This window comes from Achroia grisella, unplaced genomic scaffold (assembly GCF_030625045.1).
Source record: "Achroia grisella isolate CSIRO2021 unplaced genomic scaffold, CSIRO_AGI_Agris_v1 utg546, whole genome shotgun sequence".
NCBI classification, from domain to species: Eukaryota; Metazoa; Arthropoda; class Insecta; order Lepidoptera; family Pyralidae; genus Achroia; species Achroia grisella.
In genome coordinates, this window is record NW_026712931.1 from 1,230,586 (window position 1) to 1,247,885 (window position 17,300).

The window sequence follows — 17,300 nt, forward strand, 5'->3', positions numbered from 1 at the left end:
GTTTCAAACGAACTTATAACTGTGTAGTAAATTGCTTGACGCCTATTGTACTTGTTTTTATTGCTTATAGGACAGTATATAATTATATATTTCATCGTGGTTAAATTATTTATCGAAATTATGCGATACACTTTTACCTACTTGATTAGGGTAGGGGACGTATATTCTCGCCTTTTAACCGAAATCCAGGGCATGTATAAAGTATAAGCTGCGTTTCGGTTAAAGAGTGAGATATGGCAGGAAAATTACAGGAAATGCGGAGGTAGCTATGTCACCCAAGTCCTTCGGAATAACAACGTATGAGGTACTGTAGAAGTCACACGATGACGTGATATTCATGTAAATAGGCAACCGTTGCCACCTATCTTCAAGTTGTTAGCAATATTGCCATTACGTTTCATAACAAAATTTGATTTTACGGCATGATGTGTAAAAATCCGGGTAATAAATCAAATAGGTCATGACATTGTGAAGTTTCATTAGTTTCTTTACATAATATCTCTATTACATTACAAATTGGCACTTATTTTTTATAAATAAAAGTGACATACCTATAGGTATACCTATACTTTAGTGATATATTTTGATAAAATTTTATAATCGTTACAATACAATGTTATTAGATCATAGAGGTTATCTATTATCAATTGACATTGCTCCTTATTATTTTATGATACTACGGCACAGTGATTTATTTTTTTTATTTTTATTTTTACACTTTTTTGCACCAGTTACAGAAAATATTAATTACTATAAAAATATGTATAACAATGACGAGTACAAAAGGCGGCCTTATCGCTAAGCAATCTCTTACAGGCAACCTTTAGGTAGACAGTGAAAATATAAGAAAAAGAGTAGGTGGTACAAATGACAATACAACTAAGATGGGTATGAATAATACATGCAAATATACATAAATATATATTAAATAGACATACATATGTACATACCTACATAAACATACATAAACATACATAAACTTAATAATACACATATCCATGAAAAGTTTGAAGGAAAGAAAGGGACTATAAGAAAAGGGAAAAGTAGAACTAAAGGGAAAGGAAATGAGTTTTTACTGATGCTTTAAAGCTAGCAAGAGATTGAGCGCGCCGAATAGGAGCGGGAAGCGAGTTCCACAACCTAACAGCCTGGACAGAAAATGATTTTGAATAGAAGGAAGTGGAGTGATTGGGAAATCTAAGACGGAGATTGTTTACGCTGCGCAAGGAATGACAACTACTCTCACTGAGAAATAGGAAGCAATTTTTAAGGTAATCAGGAGTGGCGGGGTTAAAAAGAATGTTATAAAGGAGAGATAGGATATGTAGATTGCGACGAAAACGGATTGGGAGCCACTTGAGTTGAATACGAAACTGTGAAATGTGATCATATTTCCGAAGACCAAATATGAAGCGAATACATAAGTTTTGAAGACGCTCAAGTTTGTTTAATTGCTCCTCAGTGAGATCCAAGTAACAGGAGTCAGCGTAATCAAGGATAGGAAGGAGCAAGGAGTGAGCAAGTGCAATTTTGGTGTCAAGGGGAAGGAAATTACGCAATCTGTTCAAGGCACCTGTTGCTGCAAACATTTTCCTACTAACCTCGGAAATTTGATGAGACCAAGACAAAGTATTATCAAAGATAATTCCAAGATTTTTAACGGATTTACTGTATTCTATTAGAACCCCATCGAGAACCACAGGCGGTAGGTCATTCCAAGTGATTTTAGAAATATACCTCGGGCTACCAATAAGAATAACTTGTGTCTTCTTGGGGTTCACTACGAGACCGTAAGATTTGCTCCAAACAGATATGCGAGCAAGATCTTCGTTAATATTAGTAATGGCTTGACTAATATCACCCAGGGTTGCTTGAGAGTAAATTTGGAGATCATCTGCATAAAGGTGGTAGGAAGATTGAAGTTTGGAAGTGATTGAGCTAATAAATACGGCGAATAAAAGAGGAGATAAGACACCACCCTGAGGGACGCCAGCAGACGTGTCACACCATGCAGACAGAACGTCATCGATGCGAATACGCTGCCGACGCCCCAACAGGTAACTACGAAACCAGTCAATTGCCATTGGAGATATGTTGAGAGAGGATAATAGACCTAATAGAACATCGAAATCTACAGTATTAAAAGCATTACTGAAGTCAAGTAAAGTGAGAGCAGTAAGTTTAGAGTTCTCCATACCGAAACGAATGTCGTCAGTGATTTTCACGAGAGCGGTAGTCGTACTATGACCAGATCGGAAACCGGATTGTAAAGAATTCAGAAGATTATTTTTAGATAGAAACGAATTAAGCTTTTGTTGAACTAATCGTTCTAGAGCTTTGGATAGGAAAGGGAGTATAGAAATAGGACGGTAGTCTGCGAATGAGCTAGGAATTTTCTATTTAGGAAGAGGAACAATAAACGCATCTTTCCAAACTGAAGGAAACATACCTGACGAAAGAGACGTATTAAAGATTAAGGTAATGGTGGGTAAAAGGATATCAAGGATAGGCAAGATCATATTACGACTAACGCTATCGGTACCTACGGCATTCGAAGAAATTGAGAGCAAGCTCTTCTCAACATCACAATCGGTCAATTGATCGAAGATAAAAGGAGTATAATTAGAGTTGGAAATTGTAGAAAGGTTACGTAAAGTAGTAGATTTTTCAAATATATCTATAGTAGGAGAGCAACAAAAATGTTGATTGAGACATTCAATATTAATATTATGCACTGAATTATCATTACATTGTTTTCCAACCCCCAGTGATTTAAGAAATTTCCAGACTTTGGCTGGATCACCATTTTCGACAGATTTTTGAATGTGGTGTCGTTGAGCCTCTCTACACACCCTATTGCAGAGATTCCTGGCCCTAATATAAGCATCCCGATATTTGTCAGGATCCGACTTAAACTTAGACTTAGCGTTGTTTTTTTTAGTTATGAAGGTCTTGATCTCATCCGTAAGCCAGGGAGCAGGCAAATGCTTAACCCTGACAGGGCGAATAGGAGCATGTCTGTCGTAAAGGTTTAAAACCAGTTTATTGAAATGTTCAACTTGATCATTGATATTAGATAGAGTACCTATACCAGACCAGTCACATTCCGACGCGTCCCTACGCAAGCAATCTATGTCAATGGCACCAAAATTGCGCAGCATAAGGATCTTACGTTTAAATTTAGGAGGGCGAATTTTATAGGAAAGGAAAATGAGATTGTGGAAAGAGAAAGCATCTGCAGGGAGTTGACCAAATTTAGCAACGTGATCAGGTGATGAGACTAGGATTAAGTCAAGCAAGGAAGGAATGCAGCTAGGAAAGAAGTGGGTGGCTTGGAGGGGTAGGATATTTAGGTTACAAGCATTGACTAGACATTTAAGGCGATTCGCACGGGAGTCATTTTTTAAAAGGCAAGTGTTGAAATCACCCATAATGATAGTATGCTTATAGGTAGGTATAAGGTCTTCGAGGAGTTTTTCAAAAGAGGGGAAATAATCAACGGTAGGCGGGCTATAAAAAACACCTAGAAGGATTTTAGAATGAGAAAGCGTTAGTTCGATAAAAAGATGTTCAGATTCATTACAAGGATTTGTGCTGAGAGAGGAATTAATTAAAATAAAGGGAATATCGGAACGAAGGTATATGGCCACACCACCACCACCCCTACCAGTGCGATCACAACGTATTAAGTGGAAACCAGGTAATGTGTAGGAGACAGAAGGAAGACATGGCTTCAGCCATGACTCGGAAACGAAGATAGCATGGAGATTATTTATATTAAATGTAGCAAGCATTTCGGTAAAGTGTGCAGGAATACTTTGTGCATTTATGTGAACTGCATTAAAGTTCCTGGGGAGGTCAGTAAAAGTAGTATTTAAGAATTCATCTAACGGAATAGGTGTGCTGTGAAAACTATCTTCACTAGATGAATACGATACGGAATAAAAGGAATTATCAGAGTCACTATCCATAAATATGTGTAAAGAAAAAAAAAAATTATATATATATATATATAAAATAATATAGAATATAAATAGTTATATTCTACTAAATATGTATATAATAAGAAAAGCAAACAATTTATCAACGCGTCTACCCGCCAGTAGTAGGAGTAAGAGATTAATGAAATACAAAAAGAAATCAATGATAATATGAAAATAAACACAACAATTTATAATAGGTGGCAACATTATTATTATTGATATAAAAGAAAAAGAAAAAAAAAATCCAATTGCTATAGTAATTTTAAGAACTTTTGGCATATTTAAGCCTGATTTGGCCCAAGTTACCATAGATAATTGGTATAATGACAGCTCCGTCAAATGTCAGATCTATCAAACTGGCATATTGCAACTGTCATACAATTTAAGTAGATTGATATATCTAAAGTGTAATATTAAAACGGGTAAACTCGAAAATATTTCTAAATTTAAACGTAAGACTATAATAAAAAAAATAATAATAAAACATATTTACCTACTGAATCTACCCACCGAAAAGTTACGAGTGTAGCAGAATAACGCGAATAATATTGCCACCGATAATAATACAACACTGAACAGCGTACAAAAACAAATCACTTCTTCACAAAGCGTTTGGAACGTGTTAAGCCTGCCGTTTCCGATGTCTTCAGGGCTGACGCTGGCGGGTTAGCTGCTGGAATCGTCACATTTTTAGTAGCAATCGGCGACAAATTAATAAGTCTGTTAACCTCACCAACTGAACACACTCGATGTTTCTGACCATTTGCCCCAATGATCATCACGGCCCCGTTGTGTGACCAGCACTTAGACACGCCGAAGTGTTTACGAGCATTCATGAAAGCCTCATGTCTTACTTTAGTGAGAAACTCTGATATTGTGATGCCGCTACTTTTGAGCCCAGTTTTCGCCATCCAGACTTTATTTCTATCCTCTATGCTATGAAATTTGACCAGAATGGGGCGAGGTTTTCCACTGGTTATTCGCCCCATGCGATGAGTACGGCTTATGCTGTTTGTTGGGATGGATATTTTAAGTTTCTCAGCAAGGATCTTGGTTACTTCAACTGTTAAATTACTGTCACTGTTTTCACAAATTCCATGTAACAACAGTATCTTGCGACGACTGTTCATTTCAAGGCGATCCTGCTGTTGTGCAATAACCCGCACCTGTTGCTGAAGGTTTCGAAGTGTCTCACCGATTAAGGATTTGAAGCGTGAGAAATCAGATGCAAGCGAGGCCAAGCTAACCGGTGAGGCACCGGCTTTATCAAGACCATCCTGGAAAGCTGCCATCCTTGTGTTGAAGTTTTCCATCATCTGTTCCATTGACTGCTGCAAAGACTCCATTGAAGTTGTTAAAAGTGACTAGTGTAAAGGAGATAATACTACTGCAGGTAGATCACTAATACTATTATACTTTGTGCATAAAAATGAGTAAATTGATTCCCAAAGTGTTCGGTGAAATGAAGGAGGAGGAATGAAAGAATTGTATATTTTGAATTTCAAGAATTATATTAAGTACACTTATTATTATTATTATTGTAGTGTTGATAAGAAAAAAACATTGTTGCAATTGGTTGAAAACGAAACTATTTCTCAAATAAAGTATTTGGCTGATATCTTAGAGCAATGTGATTTCGCCCAATTCTGGCAAAGAAATCTAGCAAAATTCAGTTAATCAGAGATATTTACCAATTAGAAGGTGGCTAGCGTAGTCAGTAAATCTTGCTTCTATTTCAAGTAAAAATGTTACTTTATTAACTATACTGACATATTTTTTTATGGAAAATAATAACAAATAAATGTTCTGCTCCCTAAAACATGTTCGAACACAGTGAAAGCTGGCTCATCCGTCATACTCTTGAACCAGTGCTTCTAGGGACTAGTCTGTTCTAATCACTACGCCTGGTTTCTATGCCGTATTTAGTTACTTAATCTGTTTATTGAGTATTTAATGTTTTGACTATAATGAATTAGTGCTAGTTGGTAATTTGTAATCACACATTTCAACTTAAAAGTGTAAAGTTAATGTTTTTTAAAAGAGGAACGCGCATTTCTTTTTATAACCACAATTATTCCAAATAAGCATTAGTATAAAAAATAGAATAGTCATTCAAAAATTCTTAAATTTAAGTTTAAACAAAGAAGTCAAGTTTTGAACAAATAAAACAACTGTTCTATTCTAAGACAAAAAATTATACAGCATATCTAACAAAAAAAAATATTTCCATTATACCCGTTTTTCATTTGTTATTGCAAACATATGACATAAAATATATTAGTTTCTTCTTTCGACATTATGGATGAAAATACCATAACAGCTTATTCTTTGAAACAAATAAAATAAAATGTTGTCTTTCAGACACTTTGGAACCACTGCTGTAAGATAACTGTTATAACAATAATATTAGTTATTGTTATATTATATAATTTGACCCTTAGAAATTGTATCTATACTAATATAATAAGGCTGAAGAGTTTGTTTATTTAGTTTGTTGAGCGAAGTAACAGGGGAATTACTGGTTCGAAAGGATTAGCCACGTAATTTGTCGCCTCCACGTAGTTCCCCCTGGAAACCATAATGAAAATTCCTCATAAATTTGTCATGATGAACCTAACTAACCTAACCTTATGATCATCTTATCATCCTCCTCTGGTGCCCAGCCAGCGTATACCGTTATCATCCATTAAAGAAAAAAGGTTGATATCGTAGTGCATGTGATCCGATCATCGTCTCTCGGACTAATTTTTAGTTTAATATCTGTGTCTCCTTCACTGAAGAAACACAATGTTTTGTTTGTCTCTAAATTTGAAAGAATTCAGAGGTGAAGTAAAATGAAGACTCTTGTAAACCACTGAGTAGTATAAACCACTAAAGTCTGAGTTGTAAGCCACCAATAATACGTAAGTACGTATATTACGAATTTGCAATATAGGTTTCGTTTCAACAGTTTTATTCAAATAAATTCACCGGATCACAGAGTAGATTTTAATTCACAGAGTGCATCCAATGAGTCACATGAGATTATAAAATCGATAAATACTACCTTGAGTGCAACGCCCTAGGTGAATGGCCGCTTCTTGTTCCGCATTATGTCAATAAAGCAGGTAGGTACTAAAATAATAATGAATGGCTAGCAATAGCAACCTAAATAGTGCAACGTCTATTGCATGGGCGTCGAGTCACATAAATCACATATTAGGTTTGATTGATTGGAAGAATAGAGATGTATTTTGAAATGCGTGGTGAAGTAGGTAACTAGCAATTTACAACTTAATTTAATAGGTATTATTGATGTATATAATATCTAACATATATAAATTATTATATTCAGCCATGGTTCGTAGAATGTCCACTGTCCAAAAATTTACTAAAGCTACATAGTATAGTCACTTAAATTTCTATTATATTTGTTCTATTATATCTATAGTCATATTCTAAAATTTATATTTAGACTACCTATATAGTACAACAATTGCTTTTCTAAATTTTTAATTTAGAATATATAATAGAACATTTCATTTAAAAATAGAATGTATTTTTTTCATCATAAATAAATACGATTATTTCATTTCACGTGGACACAAATTATATTAAACTAATTAATTATTATTTAAACAAATAAATATGTTTTGTATAAAATGCTAACTCATTGTAAAATGTGGAAGGTCAGTGTGAAATCCTAGATTACTAACCGCATTAGTTCATTATATAGAAATAATAAAATTACATTTTATGTCTTCTTATTAACATTTTTTATAAAGAAAAAATTGTTTCTAAGGTACATATAAGATATTTGAAATTCCAGCCTGGTGTGAAGTGGTAAGACCAGTGTAAAGTCTTAGAATGTATTACTACATTATATCTGTACTATAGAATGATATGTATATTTTATTTGGCTTGGTTATAATTGTTACATTGTTCTAATATTGTAGATTGTTGAGAAAATCTTAAATGTAAAATATAAATGATATGTTGCTTACATATTATTTTTACTTTATAGTCAAGATTTCATTTCGGTGTCAATTATTAAGCGATTAAGCATACTTAATAGAATTTATTGCAATCAAAAGGAAATGAAACTATAAAAATAATTTTTCAGATTTCACAATGTTTTTTTTTTGATTTAGTAAATTTACCAATACATACCTAAAATATAACTACTAATAATTTGAACCAGATATTTCGCGAGTATAGGCAGATAGCAGTATCTATCTGTACGTGTACCTAACTGAACAGCGTATGACATTTTAATAAATTTATTTATAAAAGAACTGCATTTGTTAGATTTTTGTATTCAATGTCAATCTATTAGTCATATATATTGTAATTTTCCCGCAATCAATTGTTACGTTAAACACAGTCAGCGTTCGTAGATGACCTACGTTTTCTGATTTGTATGCCTGTCACTTGCACCGTGCTATAAGGCGCATAATAGTACCTTACTTTATTAAAACAAATCTAACCTATGAAGTTCTATGGATTGTAGGTTTGAATTGTTTACAGATTCAAACAATAAAGTAAATTATGAATTTTGGAGAAATTACCCATCGCCCCATCTCTACTAGATAGTTTCTAATTATCATTTATTTATTGTTCTTTTGTTTCGTAATTATTTTAATAAGGGGGAGAATATGACGCTTAAGACATAAATATACAGTCAAATGAAGAATGAGGAATCATTAAAAAAGTATCCAATAAGTAATTAATTATAATAATCCTAACAATATAATATAGCTAAGTAAAGCTTTCACTATTAGTACTAAGCAACTGATGGAAATACTTTTGTATTTACATATATACGAGTAATACTTATACAAAACACCCCGTAATAATACCAAAACATCATACTCATGAATACAAATATTGTGCAACAATTGAACTTGAAACCATTTGGAATAATGCATATAATGCAGAGTAATCGGTAGATCGCCGAGACCGTAAAGTCTGAATCCATTCCGTATGATTATAATGCATCAAGAGATACTAAAAGCTTACCTCTTTTTCTGACCACCAGACAATCGATCAGTCTTTGTATGTTGATGCTCCAACAGACCCAGCTCCTGAAGTATTTCTTCCGAATGGACTTTTCCGCCTTTAGATATTTTCAACTTGGCAGCAACGTCCATTGCTTCGCGAACAGTTAGTAGGGGTTGGAGCAAATCCTCTTGAGTGATGTAACATGAATACCTCTGAAATTGATGCTCATTTCTTGGCAGACCATTCACCAAAAGAGCACCTGTAACGCCTGCGGACCTGGCAAAAATTAAAAACAAAAATTAGAACTTGCAAACACTTAAATAAAATTATAACTACAATGAAGTGAAGACTTTGAATGAATGGGTGCCTCTATCAACCTATTTGCTTTTAGTTGAAGAGTGAGATAGTGTGGTGAAATTACAGGATAGGAAATATAACATTATTCCTCCGGTATTGATAACATGACGTCGTAGCTGTGCATGTATACCTATAGGCGACGGTAACAAAGTTATCAAGAGGATCGTCAGCTTGTTTTTCATTCTAATGATATAAAAAAAATCTCATTCTCAAAATAAAAAGTGGAAAGCAAGGTCTTATTGGGCTGTATGCTGTGCTAATTACAATAATTTTTAATGCCTTCGATAGGGGCCAGTTAGGTTAGTTATAAAGACACACAGAACTTATCGTGATGAATTCAGCAGTAGTTGTTCATCACGGTTTTCACATGAGACCGTATGAATCAACCTCATAAAGTAAAAATACGTTGCAAATAATAAAGCCTAGTGGGTTTCTGTCACTAAAAATCGTTTTCAATTATTTTCGAGAAAAAAATGGTAGATCAATCAGAATTTCGTTTTTATGAGATGAGTACCTACTCGACAATTACATAAGCTAATTTTCTTGATTAAAAGTAAAGATATGTTTAGATAATGTCTTAGTGTCTACAAAATCACTAATATTAGAACTAAGAAAGTCTGTTTGTTCATTTTTTTAACTTTCCCTGACAAAACGGCTGACAGTAGTTTATATAATTATGACGCGCATAGGCTATGTTTTAATTTAAAAAAGCTAACGAAACCACGAATGTAAGTGTATATACTATTGATAAACACTATTGTTTAAAAACTACCTGAAATTCTGACTCATTTGAATATGGAGGTTTGGAAATTTTACCAACTGTAAGCCTTCGAATCCTAAGGACTAAAGGAGGAAGACGAGATTGTAAACACAAAATCCAAAAATAGTATGAATCAGTGAAGAATAGTATATGAATAGTTAGCAAAATATCTGTGACAGCATTCAGACAAAACATGCCAGGGTACATGGCTAACTTCAACATCTCGTAAGCAGTGATTAATCATTCGCAGCACATAGAGCACACCACAATCGTGTCACTTATAATTCCTACCACAAACTCCCACTACGTTTAAACTCAACATAAGTAAAGGCTGTTTCTTTGCTAACAAAAATACATGTTGTTATGTATATTTGTATCTATTAATATGTCTTAATGCACTTTAAAATGTGTTAAAAGAATTTACGGTCATTTGATTAAGATATGGAAAGTACCTTAGTTTTCAGGAGTTATAAGGCACAGCCACGAAACTACACCCTACAAAATCTGTATAAACGTTTATATTAAGGCAAATTTCTAAATACTTAAAAATTAGCCTTAGTATTAGTATTAATTAGTTTTAGTATTCCTATAACTGGTTAATAAATCAGTCAATCATCATTTGTCATTTCAATTCTAAAATATCTACGATAAACGACAATATTGAAAAATCCAGCTAGGGTCCTATTTCATGGAAAATATTGGTTGGATATGATAGGTTAAAATTATTTGTTAGATAGTGGACATAAGATAAGTTAAAATAATAATGTATGATGAACAACGATGTTAAATAAAACACTTACCTTCTTACCTAAATATCTACCTATACCTCTACGTACAATATTTGCAATAGTTACTTTTATTATATATTTACTAAAGCAAGTTTGCAACCTTGTAAAGATTTTAAAATTCCTATTAATATTTATTAAATAATGACAGCATACGTTACGATGCTCCGTCATTGCTATGAAAGCAAATTAAACATAGAAGTAATTACAAATAACAAATAATAAACGATAATGATTTGTATAATAAGCTAATAGAATGAATAATAAGCATGAAAATGACAGACAGAAATTTCAAAGACACAATGTCTTGTCTGTACATATCTGAACTTCAAGGGCCGCATTAATACAAAGTTATACAAAAGGTATGTATAATTATATAGAGAAGTGATTAAATTATTTATTTGAACTTTGCTACAAAGATGTTTATTTTATTAAGAACGCCATACAATATAGCAAGTAGCAAAGTGAGCAAACAATATACAGAAAGTTAAAAAAAGAATAGTTGTACAAGGGCCGCAAAAAATTAAAAAGAAATATAAATAATATTTCTTTTTAATTTTTACCAACTTTTTACCAAACTTGAAGCCACAAAACGCTTCAATTTGCAACCCGAATAACAACCATACCATCATATTATTTTATAATACAAATTGTTTAACGTGCTGATGAAATATTATAATTTCATAACTTTTCCGGGAACAACTTTGCATTATAAAAGCCGATATTTTATTTTGTATTCTTTAATTTTAAAACGTTGAGTATCATTGAATAGTATAATGACAAATTTGACTAAAATATTATTGTGTGCCTCTATGGCTAATTATTTACCTCATTTGACAAACCAAAATAAAAAGTGGAAATTCTTCTTTAGCATACAAAGGAATGGCATCACTTTTGTGGTTGTCACACTAACGTACTCAAGTGAAGATGATAGGATAACCTATAATCTTCCACTCGATCTCCCCGTTTACCGTTTACCGCTTGAATACAACGAAAGTACGCTCTTTATTTTTTGTTACTCAGTCAATATGAGTTGAATACTGACCTGTATCCAGATATAACATTGAGAAGCGAACTCTTGCCGGCACCGGAAGGACCCATGATTGCTACAAGCTGTCCAGATGAAAATTTTCCGTCTACGCCTTTTATAACTTCTTTTCGTTTGCCTGTAACAAAAATATGAATTAATACATAATGTCTGTTTATATTGAGGACTACTTAGTGCGGCCAAACTCACAAACACAAAAAATCTGTCAATAATTATTTTAGGCCTTTTTACGAGCATTTCGATAAAATCCCTAAATAATAGTTTTCTCATAATAATATATATGCCATGTATAGATCAGTTGTATCAGTTGTATTTTGATTACATGTTAGATTTTATCAAAGCGATATAACTTGGTACCGGTTAGTTCATTGCCTATTTCAAGAATAAATATTGAACGAGGCCAGAAATAAATCTGCAATAAGTATCCGAATTGTGTGATAATAGATGCTTTCGGTGTGCGAACGAGTTTCGCGTATAAAATAATTGTTTCTTATAAATAGGTTTTGCTAAATTTAGATAGGAACCAGATTGTGTCATCTGAATACATGAATAATTTACTACATCTGACCAGCTGATTTAAATTAATTTATAGTTCTTAAACCGTAAAGTACTTACAGTATGTTTTTTTTGGATATACAGTACTTTAAATATACTACACTGTAACAATAAATTTGACAATACACATTACTTATTGTTATTAATTATTGATTGCTATTGATACAATAATTAAAATACGATTTTCCATTCCACCGTCTATTTATAAAGACACTTTTTAAACTACACAATTCAACCTTTCTATCTACGCCCTAGGATAAAGAGTTAACTCGTGAATTATTGTGTAAATTCACTATCTACTACGTCACCAAAAGCTACACATAATATCAGGCGAGCCAGATGCTTGTTTGCATCATTTTAGTGTTTATATAATAATAAAATCCTAGACAGTTCACGCCACAATCGGCATCTAGACCTAAGTTAAGAGTTGTCTACTTACAATGATAGAACTTCTTAAATATATTTTTTACTTCGTAAATACATACATGATATATATAGAAAACAACCAGACCAATACAAATAATCATTGTTTACATCGTGGAATCTAATCTGCTACCATGGGAAGTAAAGCGGTGTGCAAAACTACTAGATCACCGAGGCCGTCTATATAATCAGTCACATGAAATATCATTGCTTATACATTCACTGACCAAATTATATGATTTTGTGAGTAAAGGTCACACGTTCTATATGTCGGAGGACATTAATTATATTCACCTCTTACTGATTTCTATAAAGTATTAACAATATTTCTGATTTTGTACCGTCAGCGTAAATTAAGCAAATGTGACAGAAATTCTTGAATTTCAAGGATTAACTGTAAAAGTGAAGTCGATGTTAAATAAGTAGTTGTATGTTATTATTCATAAATTATTAACATGTGTTCATATTAGTATTCATAAATTATATATATATTATCTATATTGATATTATAAAGTTGTAGACTGTGTTTGGTTTTACAATTCCGACACTAATATTAGGAACTATTAGTTCCTAATATTAGTTAGTTCAAATCAACTAACTAAAACCAAAATTGTTTTGTAGTATATAAGTAACTAATGAATAATATTTCTTACTATATTATAATCAATTTACCTGAAAAAATTTTGTCATGTATTATGGGAAATGTCTATATGAGTGGATTTATTTATTTGATAGCGTTTCTTGTATATTGTTACTACTTGAGTTCTATACTTACGAATACAATGTTTATATAGATCAGTATTGTAATACACTAGTTGTTAAATTTATTTCAATGTGATATATGTAGTTTCTCTACAACAGTAGAGAATGAACTCGATTTCACTTTTAAGGAGACAATAGTAAAAATGTAAATGATGCAAAAACCATATTATATTGAAAAATAATTGAGATATATTAATAAGTATGCATAATAATGTACATTTTGTTTTCATAGATTACTATAATATAATAAACACCAGCTGACCCGCACAATTTCGTCTCTGTTACATTTCCCTTGTTACTGCATTTTTCATTGCAGCTCCGCTCCTGTTGGTGCTATGACACTCACAATTAACGTAGCTTTCTATTGGTAGAAGAATTTACAAAATCGGGTCAGTAAATCTAAAGATTACCCCCTACAACCTCAAGAAGTCACAAAATTTACCTCTATTATATATTGGCTATATTTACTGATTGTAATCTAATATTAGATTACTCTGGTTCATCTTTTGCAGCCACCAGGCAGCTTTTATTGCAAGATGTCAATCTGTCGAAGGGTCAAATTGAAAGTAAAATTACTTAGAGTGGATATTGGATGATGTCATAACTCTGTATCCTGTAATTTCTTGGAGTATAAGCAATTACCCATGGACATGTCTTTTTTACAGTCCAATCCGTATTATGTGGTTACACTGCCTTTGGCATCTAAAATAAGATCGTGAGACGAAAGTACGCAAACGGCTCCATACAAAGTCTAGGCTTAGACAACTACTATGAACATGCGTCTCGTCACGCACCAATTTGTCTATGAGATCGACCTAACTGATCCTGTGTCAAATATTGTGATTTATAGCATTTAAATTAGACATATTATATGCGACACATAAAGAAGGATATGTATGTTAGTGGATAGTATTATTTGTGTGTGATAATATGACGTAGTGATAATTGGCTCAGTGGTGGTCACCTTGACACAATACTGCAACCAGGACGTAAGTGCGCGCAATAAATACTCTCCGATATTAATATATTATGTTATGTCACAGATATAAATGTCGTGAACTTGCAAATCATCGATAACATAATAGAGCTTTGAGAAATTATATCAATAAAATAGATAAATCATTTTCAATATTCAAGACCATATGCCTGATAAAGGCCAATGTGTGTCAAGTGGACAGACAACCTATAAATAGGAACCTACTTACAATGTTACGTTATATTTCGATATAACATACTAATTGTGACCCAAACTTTTACTCGCGGCGTAATTCAATGGAAATGATCGACGCTCTCAGTTGAAGATTCGTCTATCGAATCGTGTGACAACGCCTGTCCGCGATTTACTTCATTTTTTCTGATATTTTTATTTTTGGTTTTCTCATAAAATCAAAATTTTTTATACAAATGTATTATTTTTTTTTTATATAAAAACTAGCCGATCCGTACCTTCACCCCGCCTGAGCATTAAATAATGTATCAAAGTTGACATTCTTTGTTAACATATAAGTGTTAAGAAATTGATTTTGTTTACGAACAGTTTGCAAGAGAAATTTAAATTGATGTTTTTATTTATTTTCTTACAATTACTTCTTATTCTCCCACCTTTAGAAAGTTTCATTTCCTTGAAATTGCTTCTTTTTTATACTACGTAAGTGACAAACAATCATTCGGCCCATCTGATGGAAATCGGTTACCTTACCCTGGTGTTTCAGGCGTACCTATGAACGACACATGCATTACCAGCCCTTTCTAGAACTTCTACAAATATTTTTAAACCAACATTTGTCTAACCAGTTCAGACTTTGCCGAAAAAACTCGACATTTGATTTGAAAACACTTGTAAATTCGGAGTTACCAATTTTTCTTTTATCGATATATCGATAATAAAAGACCGGTATGTACTGGAATCTAAAATAATTTCCCTCTAGCGTATAAACATGTTATTAATTAAGTTATCTGTAAATTGATTAGTTAAAGTTTTACTATGTGCCACTTGACATCGATAATGATATAATAATGAATTTATACGTACATATCACTATTATTAATGGATTAGCAGTAGCATTATTTGGTTTAATTCCATTTCCGTTAGGTACATGAGTACCAACCTGCATATACCATATATATGGGTACGTACTCATGTACCTAATGTACCAAACATGTAAAAGAAATAGTAGTAGACTACAATTCTCTCACCATAACCATTCACTAATCAGTGAATGGTTATCTTTACTAATATTATAAATGGGAAATTAAATCTGTTTCTCTCGCTTTCACGCCAAAATTACTATGAAATTTGTTACACAGATAGTCTAGATCCTGAGAAAGGAGATAGGCTACTTTGTAATGCGAAAATAGAGTCGTAAGAGCTTGGAAGGTGAGATGAAAATTTTGACTTAGATTATTGAATATTTTTTCTTTATTTAGCCAAGATACCACTATAACACGCGGACGATTACGTGGGAATAGTTAGTGCACATTCTGCGTAAATATAGAATATTTCAATTACATTAAATGATAACGGATGCGGTTAACAATGGTTAGTTCATATTCTAACTGCCGAGGGCAAAGTCTCATAATGCACTTACATAAAAATAATTAAAACATTGATATATTTATATAACTACAAAAATAAAGCTAGTTAGGTTATGATTCATCAATCTATGGATAATTTATTTTTTTCAGTAACCATAGACATGACATTGGACATTAATTCTCTTTACTTCTAATAAATCAAAATAATAAATATAATTATCTAAATACAGTTATCTTTCTTCACTATCTTGACAAACTAAATCTTGTAAATCAATAATATTTTTTACGGCCCACGTGATGGCAATATAGGATCATGAGCAGCACTAGAAACATCACAAAATAAATTGTAACGCCTGTGACACCTTTGCATTAAGTTGGACTAAAAAAAACTAGACCTCAGGTCTTCATAGATAACTCGACCCTGGCCCCTCGTGTTGAGTTAACTCAGGGGTCGACGTTTTGGTACCTTCTAGACGTCGATCCTTTTAAATACAGTGAGATTTTTAGTAGGAATATCTAATAGGATCTTTGTATGGGACACAAAGTGTACAAAATGTCCACGTATGCAAAATATTCCATACTTCCATACATATATTTGTATACGTTAATCTTTGTAATAAATGTAAGTCCACAGGATAGGCTGACATCTCCCTAGCGAATGTAGTTTGGAGAATAGATAAACACCTTCTGCGGAAAGATATATCGAGGAAGAAAATGGCGAAAAGGAAGCTGAAGTTTGACAGTTCCGCTCTTTAATTTACCGCATAAAAATCCGGCGCTTTCTATCCACTTGAATTACTCGGCACTCAGCTTGATGAACCCATGCGTCTACTTAAATTTAATAGTTCCGATATTCTGAAATATCAGATAAATCGCCATTTCGCCATCGTATATTTAAAACTTTAAGAAACCTTTTATAATATTTATTCATAGAAGATTTCATTATGAAATCAATAATGGATTTGACAGATATCATGTGGTGTTACTATTGTAGAAAATGGCTACACTTCTAGCGTGTCCCTCCAATAACCTTAACATTGATTATATAATACGACTTATTATTTCATTATATTTTTTGCAACTACGATTATTAATGTTATTGGTTCAAAGTC

At 32.7% G+C, this 17,300-nt stretch overlaps 2 protein-coding genes across 2 annotated transcripts in view; both read right to left on the reverse strand.

The window, feature by feature from the left end:
* Positions 1-17,300, reverse strand: part of LOC131848141 (ATP-binding cassette sub-family G member 1) — a 73,284-nt gene that overhangs the window by 8,011 nt on the left and 47,973 nt on the right. The window contains exons 3-4 of the mRNA XM_059197905.1: positions 11,911-12,031; positions 8,982-9,239 (exon numbers count right to left, since the gene is read on the reverse strand). Coding sequence (XP_059053888.1) covers positions 8,982-9,239; positions 11,911-12,031 — 379 coding nt within the window. The remainder of the gene's footprint in view (positions 1-8,981; positions 9,240-11,910; positions 12,032-17,300) is intronic.
* LOC131848142 (uncharacterized) lies at positions 4,577-5,376 on the reverse strand. Its single transcript, XM_059197906.1, has one exon. It carries the CDS (start codon positions 5,327-5,329, stop codon positions 4,577-4,579), a length of 753 nt encoding a protein of 250 aa, XP_059053889.1. The 5' UTR covers positions 5,330-5,376.